Raw genomic sequence first — 11,468 nt, forward strand, 5'->3', positions numbered from 1 at the left:
GAAAGCGACAGTTCACCTACAAAGTTATAAAAAAGTTTGTCGGTGGCGCGACTTTCTTTTTCAAGTCATTTTATGTATTGTTTTTTCCTTTCTTCCTATTTTTAAATCATTGTCACTGGGGGTAGATTTGGGGTTTGGATGTACTTCCGCTTTTAAAACTCTTCTCGCCTGGAGTTGGGGTTAGAGTTGGGGTTTAGGATGTATAAAATGTAAAATAAAGTGATTCTAACCCCAACCCCAAGCAATGAATAGAAAAAAGCTATGAAAAAACAATACAAAAATGAAACGAAAAAGTAAGTCTTGCTACGCACACGAAACACTGATTTATAAGAAATTCGAGTGTCACGAAAAAGACATAGTGCCATGGACACGTATTAATTGATCAAATTTTGCGTGACTATAACACGGCTTTCCGTGAGATCACGTCTGTCGAAATCATACTACATGAACAATTTTTGTACACAGGATTGTAAAAACACGTAAAAATTAAATCATTCTATCTCATAAAATAGTTGCGGTGAGGTTGTGATCCTTCCACTTTCAAGTCTCCATTATTATTTTGTATGATTTGTGATAGCGTCCTTGTGCCAGTACGACTCACAGCTGAAGGAACTCACCGGAAAAACAGATGCTTCCGGTGTTACAGTATAATTCAAATGTCACCTTTCAGTTGTTCTGACTGTCCTGCAGAATAAATAATACACCTCATGAAGTTGTCACAGCAAGGGCCAAGCGCGTCATCTCGGTAGGCGGACGAAATGACAGCAGGCTTACATTAACCAACACAGGAGCCTGCGCTGGGACTCTGCCTGTCAACGCGATATTGCCCCCACACAGCCGTTAGAGAGGCTTGTCTGGGTGATGCAGGCACACCTCCGCTCTCTTTTACTGGTGTTTGTGCATGCAGTGGGAGTCTCGGGACCAGGGCTGCCAGCGGTGCAGAGCCTATTAAGACAGTCTCCATCGGTACAGAGACAGCAGCAGCTGGCCGACAGGGAGCTTAGGGGAGTCAGGGTGGTGAGTGACGTTTGAGGCAAACGATTAGAGGAACATTTCTACAGGTTGGGCAAATCCGAACGCAGCCGAGTCTTTACCTGGAGTATGAGAGGTATCCTGCTTCAGTCAAGTGTACTCTTCCACCGTAGAAAAAAGAATACTATGGAAGTGAATGGGGCTCACGAGCATTCCTTCATTTTAATTTAATACAGTAAACATAATAGGAAACATTTAAACTCAAATCAGCATGCAAATTGGAAACAAATACAAAAAAATATAAAACAACTAACAGACAGCATGTTTGCGGTATGTACAGTATCGCAAAACATAAATTAGTTCTATTTGAAAAGCTTATAAATTGGCCAAATTATTATTACATCAATGAAAGGGAACATATCTTCCAAAATCTGTGTGTATGAATCTATGCATGCTTTTCTGAAAGTAGTAAATGATTTACAGTAAAAAGCAAAAAAAACTTGCATTCAGGGCGTTTATTGAAGCGTATATGGTTTTACAGTTGAGAGCAGTCAGTCAATGGTCAGCGGCGCCATCTGCCGGTCAGGGATATGGAGGACCTCACACGTAATTGTTGAATATTTATTAGAAGGCTCAATTTGTATGGCATCCAGACAATGATCTTTTATGGCTAAGTATAGCTATAAAATTGTTTGAGTAGAGATTATTATTTGGATGTAGCTCTCGGAGGCCGGGTTTAAATCACGTAACATCCTAATGCCCTGTATTTGCTTGTTAGGATGGGGTTATTGCGTTTAAGGGACTTCACACGCGAGCGTAAATTTCCTCTCATAAAGCTCTCAACGCACATCTGTAGTTTTAACAGCAAACCATCTTCCACAGAGGCCACGTTATGTTTTTTTTACATTCATTTGATTCTCGAGCAAGACATTAATGTTCACATAATGTGTTTTTATACAATTTAACGTTTAATTACATTCTATTTTTCGATGCAGATTTATCATAAAAAGAACACAGGTGCATGATGAAATATGGATTTAGTAACAATTTCATTGTCTCTTGTCACCCAGCATTGCCTTTCTGAATTTGGATTGGCTCTGTATTTATTTAACACATGCAAGTCAATCACTCTGATTCATAGTGCACGTCTTCATCCTCCAGATCCTCCTCTAATTCAGAATCAAAGCGTTTGATTCCAGAACCAAAACTGTGGATGGCATCAGAGACAGTGTAGCGGCTCCTGCCCTCGGCGCAGGCCTCAATCTTTTTGATACTCAGTTGGGATTGTAGAAACAAATGCAGGCAACTATCTGACAGAAGCACCGGGTTGTGAACGACCCTGGAGGACAGAAACATATAACCAATGATGACTGAAACTGAAATTACTTAGTTACTGTTGTTTATGACCTATTTATTCAGCAGAATAGCCGTCTTGAAGCATGTTTCAGTTCTTTAGGGACACTTACGCTTCTAGAAATTTCCTCAGCCCCTCCATACGGGTGCCGATTTGCCTGGCACTGTTGAGACTGAAGAAGGGGTTTTTTGGAGGAAGTTTGGGTAGATGCGTTCTGCAATTAATAGAAAATGATTATGAAAATGTGACACCAGGCATATTTTTGTACACTCTATGAAATGCTGGGGTTTTTCAACCTATTGCAACTCAGCAATTTTTAAAGTGTAGCAATGTGTGACTGTATCTTTCGCATGCAACATTCGTTATGACTACACGGTCTGCATGCTATTACAGTCTATATGGGATTCATTTCATTTGTGTTATTGAGATTAATATTCAGAATATTAATGGTAACACTTTACTATAAGGTTTCATTTGTTGACATTAATTAAAGCATCATCATGACATTAAAGCACTTATTAATCTTTATTCATGTTTATGAACAAATACAGTTGTTCATTTATGTTTGTGAACATGAACAAAAAAAATTATAAGAGCTGTAATATCATTTTAGATGATGACAAAGTTTTCATTTTTGGGTGAACTATCCCTTTAACATTATAGGTAGATTGATAGATTTTATTTAGGTTTAAGAGATCCTGCAGTTTCCTGCTATTGCTCAAGTGAAGGGGAGTTTTTACCCTAAAAACTTGACACATCAGTTTACATTTTATACACATTTTTAATACTACATACACATTTCCTGTATTTTCTGGATGTATTCTATTAAAGATACTGAGAAACAATTAAATATGATCACAATAACATTGCAAAAACAACAAATCTGTGGCCTATAGACTTTTGCACAGTATGGTAGATAGGTAGATAGATAGATAGATAGATAGATTCATAGATAGATAGATAGATAGATAGATAGATAGATAGATAGATAGATAGATAGATAGATAGATAGATAGATAGATAGATAGATAGATAGATAGATAGATAGATAGATAGATAGATAGATAGATAGATAGATAGCAATGGTAACATACACGAGCAGGGCATTTTCCTGGAGCTTTTTTCGTAGCCACACAAATTCGCTGAATCTCCGCCTCACACAAGAACTTTTCTTAGTGAAAGCCAAACTGTTTGTCTGTGTAAAAACAAAGGAGAATTATTAACATTTATCTTATTAACCCAAAAACCTAGTGTAATTCATGAGAAAACTCACATTTATGCAGATTTCATAATCCATGTATGCATGCCAGAAATCCTCCTTCTGGATGCGAGGATCCCTCACCCACACGCCAGTAAATTCCTGCATAGGACCAAGAACCATGGAGAAAAGTTTACACGCACCACAGTCAAAAGCCCACTGATATGTGTCAGAACACAAAGTCAGTATAAAGATTAAAAAAGGGGAAGGATAAAAAGGGAAGTATTTTTATAAGACACTGGTGTTGTTGAACAACTGGGGCTGATTCATTGTGACAGTAGACTGGGAAAAAACACAAATGTACATTGTGTGTCCCTGACTGACAGCAGTGGTTCATTTTTACCAGATAGACACAACGGAGTAGAACCATCATAAAAAATAAGAAACTGCTGGAAAAGACAGGCTTTACTAATAGATTACACTTTTATATTGGTTAAAATACAGGTGCTCGACAGTGATGCAAGAACAGTTTCTTTAATACTTTTTTAATAATTTTTCTACTTCAAAGGAACTGAAACGTGTTTTTTTGTGCAACCATTCAGCCAAAATGGCATCATAAAGCACCTTTATTTTTAAGAGCACATTACTTACATGGTTATTCATGCACCGTATAAGTGCTGTCAAATCAGTATTGATATTTAAATTAGAAATACGATACAAATAGTTTTTTTAGTTTTATTATGTAATGAAAATATAACAGCACATATTGCGATTTTCTAAAAGCCTGTTTATGACCAACTGCACATTACTGCTGTATGTTTACTGTATTTTACAGTACAAGAATGATCACAACATTTCAGAGGTAATTCACGTTTATTCAAAGCACCTATATAGATAGCTCCCTTAGGTTTAAATGTTAACAGTGATCTTTACAGTCAACAGGAATACAGAAAGAAGATGACAAAACTCTCTAAAATGAATGAAATATAACGCTGTGAATGTGAAAGTAACTGGCATACAAATGCGTCACACCATGTTCACAAAATGTGATTGTACAGGCTACATCCTAGAATGATATAGTGCAAATCTACACATTTATATCCGCATGGGCTATATGCTCCAAGAGATCCATCACAGTACAGTATAAGTAAGTAACCAGGGGTTAATAATACAGTTAGTACTGTAGTGTCCCACGTGAAGCTTCATCTGTTACAGCAGGTCCTTACAAATAGGACAGAATGATGTACATCATACAACAAACCTAAATCTCTACAATAGCCGATTAATAAACCACTTATCCACAATGCTTTTTTTCATCACACAGGTTTGTACAAGTACTGCAATACTCAAGTCACATTTCTAAAGGTTCAGTGTGTTGGGAAGAGACTATGAAGAGACTACTTCACAGACTATGAATACATGGTACGTTTGCCACAGTGTTTGCGGTTTTGACCGCGTTTAAAGCTGCCAGGAGGTACAGTGTTATCCACCGCTCCGTATTTCTGTCTCTCTCTCTCTCACGGCTCCTCTTCGGCGTGCCAGGCCAGCTTGTCCTCATAAAAGCCGATTACCATCTGGGGCCACCTTTTACTGGCCTCCCTGGCCGACAGTAAAGCCACCTCATCTGTGTTTTTCCTGAGAGGATATAAAGAAATAATCATCAAGTATTAATGGACAAATAAAACAAATGAAAAGTAACAGAAACACATAAATATATATGTTGTAAAGGATTATAAACTGCTTTATAAACTCCACAGACCGCAATCGTGTGGTGAGGGCGCTTTTGACCTCTTTTTTATCTCTTGTTTTGTATATCAAAGAAAAATGAAAGGAACTCCTCTAGTGGAATACAGCCCAATATATCAACTGCTGCCCAAGTCTGACTATCAAAGTTATATATACATACATACATACATACATACATACATACAGTACTGTGCAAAAGTCTTAGGCCACCATGCCAGAATTGGATTTTTTTTTTTTACAATGTTAAAGTGATATACTATGAACTAAACAATTGTTTCTCAGTCTCTTTTATTGAATACATCCAGAAAATACAGGAAATGTAAACTGATGTGTCAAGTTTTTATGGTAAACTCCCCTTCCACTTGAGAAATAGCTGGAAACTGCAGGATCTCTTAAACCTAAATAAAATAAAATCCTAATTTCTCATTTTAAAGAAATTAGTCTTTTTACTTCATTCTGCTCAAAAACACTCAAGATGTGTTAAGAGCTAAGAGAGGTCACACTTAACACCGACAATGCCTAAAGAAGACATTTAATCCTGAATTTTTTTTTTTACATATTTCCTGTATTTTTTGCATCTTAATAAAATAGATTGAAAAATAAATATGGATGGACATTAAAACTTCTAAAACAACAAGTCTGGTGGTGGTAGTGGCCCAAGACTTTTGCACAGTACTGTATATATATAAATATATAAATTCTAATTAAAGTGCATTGTAGACATATTACCACTTAATGAGGAACATGAGCTCTCCCTGTCTGTCTGTGGATCCGATAATGCAGTCTGGTTCTGGGTTGCTGGATTGACCTGCAGGGATCTCAGAGCTGTGATCATCAGCCTCCTCATTACCTCTCTCAATGGGCTCCATCTGAGACCGCTGGTGAGCCTGCATGTCCCAGACAAAAAATTGAACATCATAAAGCCTGATAGATTATATATACTGTACCAAAGAGCAAGAGCAATAAACATTTAAGTTTTGTAAATGGACTGCTATACAATCAACCCACTGTAATTCATATTTATTATTTATGTGTTTAAAAATTATTTTAATGCTTACTTTTCAAGGAATTTTTTTTATAGAAAAGCTTTATATTTAAAGGGGACATATCATGAAAATCTGACTTTTTCCAAGTTTAAGTGCTATAATTGGGTCCCAGTGCTTCTATCAACCTAGAAAATGTGAAAAAGATCAACCCAGTAACTTAGTTTTGGTAAACCATCCTCTACAAGCATGTGAAAAAATAGGTCATTAAAATCTGGTTCCCCTGTGATGTCAGAAAGGGGTAATACCGCCCCATATTTGCACTATCCAACCACGACACTGCCAATTAAATGCAGAGATCAGCTCATTTGCATTTAAAAGGACACACCCAAAATGGCACATTTGTGCTCACACCTACGTAGTGGCAATTTTAACATGTTATAATAAATTATCTATATGGTATTTTGAGCTTAAACTGCACATACATACTCTGGGGACACCAAATATTTATTTTACATCTTAAAAAAGTCTTTTTAAACATTAAACATCCCCTTTAAACATTTGACAGCTGTTTTTTTTTTCAAAGTAATTCACAAAAGGACATATTTTAAATAATCTAAAACAAATAGTAATCAAAGGCCTAGCATTGTCTGATTGATAAGTTATGTAATGAAATGGAATTAATAGGCCTTGTACACACTGCATATAAATTCAGTTGTCACTTCAACTTTTAGGGGGCGTGCACACCAAAGCGTTTAAACGCGGCAAAAAACGCCAGACAGACACGGACTTTAGTAGCTTGCCAGCTTTTTTCAGCTGAGCGATTTGGTTGCGGGTTGTAACGGTATACCGGTTTGGCGGTATACCTTGATATTAACTTTAATGATTATCATACCCAAACATTTGCTTATACACGGTTTTGGAAAAAATAAAGCAGATCTCACCTGGGCTACTATACGCACATGCAACTTCATTTGGCGTAACTGCTAGACTCCACTCGTTTATGTATAGCAGAGAAAATGTCAGAGACTACAAATTCAATCCTCTATCCCCCACCAGAAAAATTGTTAAAATCTACAGTATGGGAATACTTTGGGTTTCCAAAAAACAAACGTGGGGTTGTCCTTGAAGATAGATATCCAGTTTGCAAGAAATGTGGACGAAGAGTGGCTGCAAAAAGAGGCACTAAAGCCCATTCAAGTGATTTATATTACAGATCAATTGAAGTTGATTATACTTAGGCCATATAATAAAAACTATACATTTCACTCACTATATGATGATGTGAACGAATGAATATATCCAGAGCAGTTCTGAGAGAATTTAATGAGAATTTTATCATTTTATTTAAAAGAATTCAATTAAAAGAATTAAAAAAGAATAAGAATCAAAGTTTACTTTTTTAGAAAGTGTATTTTTTTTGTCTGTTTTCAGATTGTTTATGATGAAATAGAATGGTTTTGACTGAAATTTGACATATGCGGCTGCCCCGAGAATTTTTGGGTGTTTGTGTTTCAGCTCCTACCTTTACAATGGGTTTAATGGTGCACTGGAACAATCCTTTCTAAAATGCATTAAACTTTCGTTTACAAAGACATGAAACTCACCGAGTGGTCAGGGGTGTTCACTGATATGCTCACACAAAAATCGCTGCAAAAGATGCTTTCCAACAGCTGTTTTAGCATTCGTTGTTAACTTGTGGACCTATTTTTCCAAACGCCCCACACTCGTATATTCTTCCGCTAAGAGCTTGAATAATAGACACTCCAGGCCAGGTGGTGGTGCTAATCCGCCTTTGCCAATAGCAAGAATAGAAACAAAGTTCCCGACACGGAGTAATACCGTACCTCACAGCACAACTAATACAAGTCAATGGAGTTGCCAAAAACTACGATAAAACCTGTTGGAATGCGTATTTTGCAGCAATTTTTGTGTGAGCATACCAGTGAACACCCCTGACCACTCGGTGAGTTTCACGTCTTTGTAAACGAAAGTTTAATGCATTTTAGGAAGGATTGTTCCAGTGCACCATTAAACCCATTGTAAAGGTAGGAGTTGAAATACAAACACCCAAAAATTCTCGTGGCAGCCGTATATGTCGAAATTTCAGTCAAAATCGTTCTATTTCATCATAAACAATCTGAAAATAGGGCTTTAAGTGTAAAATACCGAACTTGTCCTTTAAGGGTCTTTGTAGCTAATGATAATAATAATAAGTGTTTAATACCGGCAAACCGCGAAAGTTTCTGAGACGATTATCATACCGTGGAAATCTCGTACCGTTGCAACCCTAGCTACGATACTTCTGCTTTATTTATCACTTGATGATGAACAATGCACCTGTTGGTTGTTGTGATATTTGTCCTGCCCCTCCGACATTGTGATTGGACAGCCGAGTGAGAAGTGACATCGATGAGCTAAGCGCGGAGCGCAGACAAACCCCCCCAGCTGCTGCTGTTTTTAAAAAGCGCCGCACTTCCTTTGGAAACAACTGAAAACATACGCCGGCGTAAACGCTTTTTTTGCACGCTACCTTAGTACTTAATCCTGTTCTGTACACATACACTTAAGTAATTACGGGCCTGGCAACCGCACTCTACAAACAAATTAACAACCACTTTTAAAGAAACTCTGTATAGTGTGTACATAACCGAACTGAACAACTAGTTGTTCATGAAGTATGGAAACGTACATCATGGCCACGACAGGTCCATAAAGGTGAAAGGTCTAGAAGGGGGAAAGTCGTATGCGCGGTGCAGAAAAGGACAGATGCACGAGCGTTTGCTTACTAGTGTTGCCAGATCTTGCACATAAAAGACAGCAAACAAAAAAAATCCAATAATAAATCAAAATAAATCCAAATGCAGATCAAAATATTGGGACCGGCTCATTCTCACTTTAATAACACTAAAAACAACATCGCTTCCTGAGCCAAAAGCAATAAACGGTTAAGCACCACAACGGTTCAAGTAAAAAAAAAATGGGGTTACCTCTGTGTCATTCATCTCAGTTTCGGGAGTGAGTCTTGTTCCATACACACATGGAACAATCAATTATTTTAGGGGATTCACTCCCACATTTGAATGCGGTTGTCATTCTTGAAAGTTTGCAGTGTGTATGGCATATTATAGATTTTAAATTGGGATTAAACCTGGCTTTTGTGTACCATGCTTAAAAATGCTACCCTCCTTGTAAGTCATTTTGGAGAAAAGCATGTGCTAAATTAATAAATGGAAATGTGTGCTATCATGTGTTTTTGAAACATTACAGCACGGTTAGCCCTAAAGAACTGACCAAGTAAACATACTTTTAAAAAGAATATGCATCTGAATGGTATACAATAAAGATTCCAACCGTATTGGCATCCATCTCAGTCAACTCTCGCTTGGGCTGGATGTCAAGGTCTGTAGACTGACACTCTTCTGGTTCTGACTCTCCTGTGACAGATAGATTTCTGAGAAACTCCTCGATCAATTCCGGACAGTCCAAGTTGTCTTCTGGCTCCCAGGTATTCTCTGCACTGAGAAAAGATTCTCATACACTGAAATGTTTTCATAATATGAAAAACTAGCACACAGACAACATAAAAAGTTTGGGATGCTCACTCTGTGAATCCTTTCCACTTCAGATAGTATTCAACTCTTCCTTCGTATACTCTTCTGCGAATGATTTTTTCCACTGCAAACTCCTGAACAATCGTTGTCTCTTCTGCTTTCCTATTTTTCACATTCTGCTTTTTTCTCATGGTTTTCTGTGAAACATTTACCAAGATATTCTAAAACATATGATAGTATAATTAGAAAATGTTTAAATTTACATTGTTTCATATCCAATCACCCCTGTCAGCCCCCGTGTAAAAAAAAATACTGTAGTATAGTATTTACTAAACTGTAGAATACTATAGAATACTATATACTGCAATTTACACAAACTTTATGCTATAATAAACTATATAAATATAAACTATACTGTAATTTATTGATTACGTATAGTTAATACTTAATACCATTAGTATACACCACTAATAGTTCTTACCTCAACTTCTATGAATTAATACATACCTATCTTTTTTCAATGCATGCATTTTTAATCTTTGTACAGCGTCTGATGAATGTGTTAGCATTTGGCCTAGCCCTATTCAATCCTTAGGATCCAAACAAAAGTTTTATTTTGTGCCACCATACTTACTCATGTACCTACTCGTGTAACAGTCTTTAAATAGGGAAAACATGGAAGTGTTTGGTGACTTTTAAATGTATCCCTGTTTGGAGCCATAGGAATGAATGGGGCTAGGCTAAATTCTAACACATTCATCAGACGCTGTACAAAGATTAAAAGCGCACGCATTGAAAAAAGATAGGTATGTATTAATTCATAGAAGTTGAGGTAAGAACATAGTAAAATATTGAAAAACGGTGGTGTTCTCCTTTAACTAAGTATAATAATTACTGTAATATACTACAGTAGACTACAATGTAGTAAACTATATTACGATACTTGTGGGGGCTTTCAAAATAACACATTCTAAACACTATAAACGCTCAACTCCTCGAGATATAAGTGTTTGCTAGTTTGTTACTTTTCTCTGTGGTAAAATAAATGTATAACGCAATGGTTCACTTGTCATAAGAGAATGACTGTCATTCGTAAAACAGTTGCCATGCTCTACTTCCTTGGCGCTGCGCAGATCAACTGTCCTATGACATAAAAGTACCGCGATAGCTTTTACACAATTGTGATTTTGAATCACTCTCGCGGTACTTTGATGTCATTACTCAATCAGTCTGCGCAATGCAGCATGAAGTCGAATACCGTATAGCAACACAGCATCGTTGCAAACGGATGAATTACTAATAAGAAGTATCAGTTCCCACTGCCAACTTTCTTTACTCACGAATAAAGCAGGCTAAGATTTTGAACGACTTTTATATTATATTGACGCTGAATTTGATAAATGCCAAGCCCACCTGCCGACGTCTCACGCGCAGTGCACGCGCTATTCTTTTATTCCCACTGCTGCTGCTGATTAATGATCAGATTCTTCACACAAGCATCCGCATACAAGATCACAGTGTAATTCGGCGACCTATTGCATCGGCTGCGATGTCGCCTTCAGAGTCGTGGCTTTACTGTTTTGTTTACATAACTTTTCGTGAATGAGACAAATTAAACATGGCCGATTGGGAGAAGGGGAGGAAGTGGTTTCAAAGGAGGA

The 11,468-nt window shown here is 37.1% G+C and overlaps 2 protein-coding genes across 3 annotated transcripts; both read right to left on the reverse strand.

Annotated features, from left to right (window-relative positions):
• Window positions 1-1,169: 1,169 nt before the first annotated feature.
• snx10b (sorting nexin 10b) lies at window positions 1,170-3,765 on the reverse strand. The gene is made up of 4 exons (XM_065261346.2): window positions 3,600-3,765; window positions 3,421-3,521; window positions 2,439-2,540; window positions 1,170-2,311 (listed from the first exon to the last, which is right to left on the reverse strand). The coding sequence occupies exons 1-4, from the start codon at window positions 3,705-3,707 to the stop codon at window positions 2,098-2,100; spliced, it is 525 nt and encodes a 174-aa protein (XP_065117418.1). The 5' UTR covers window positions 3,708-3,765; the 3' UTR covers window positions 1,170-2,097.
• Window positions 3,766-4,378: 613 nt separating this feature from the next.
• cbx3b (chromobox homolog 3b) lies at window positions 4,379-11,437 on the reverse strand. 2 transcript variants are annotated; one of them, XM_065261345.2, is made up of 5 exons: window positions 11,221-11,437; window positions 9,859-10,004; window positions 9,608-9,773; window positions 6,000-6,157; window positions 4,379-5,159 (listed from the first exon to the last, which is right to left on the reverse strand). In XM_065261345.2, the coding sequence occupies exons 2-5, from the start codon at window positions 9,996-9,998 to the stop codon at window positions 5,042-5,044; spliced, it is 582 nt and encodes a 193-aa protein (XP_065117417.1). In that variant the 5' UTR covers window positions 9,999-10,004; window positions 11,221-11,437; the 3' UTR covers window positions 4,379-5,041. The 2 variants fall into 2 exon arrangements, with proteins under 2 accessions (XP_065117417.1, XP_065117416.1); XM_065261344.2 differs by having other exon boundaries at window positions 9,859-10,028; window positions 11,221-11,436.
• Between the last annotated feature and the right edge of the window lie 31 nt (window positions 11,438-11,468).

The sequence above is a fragment of the Paramisgurnus dabryanus genome, chromosome 13, assembly GCF_030506205.2.
Source record: "Paramisgurnus dabryanus chromosome 13, PD_genome_1.1, whole genome shotgun sequence".
In the NCBI taxonomy this organism is placed as follows: domain Eukaryota; kingdom Metazoa; phylum Chordata; class Actinopteri; order Cypriniformes; family Cobitidae; genus Paramisgurnus; species Paramisgurnus dabryanus.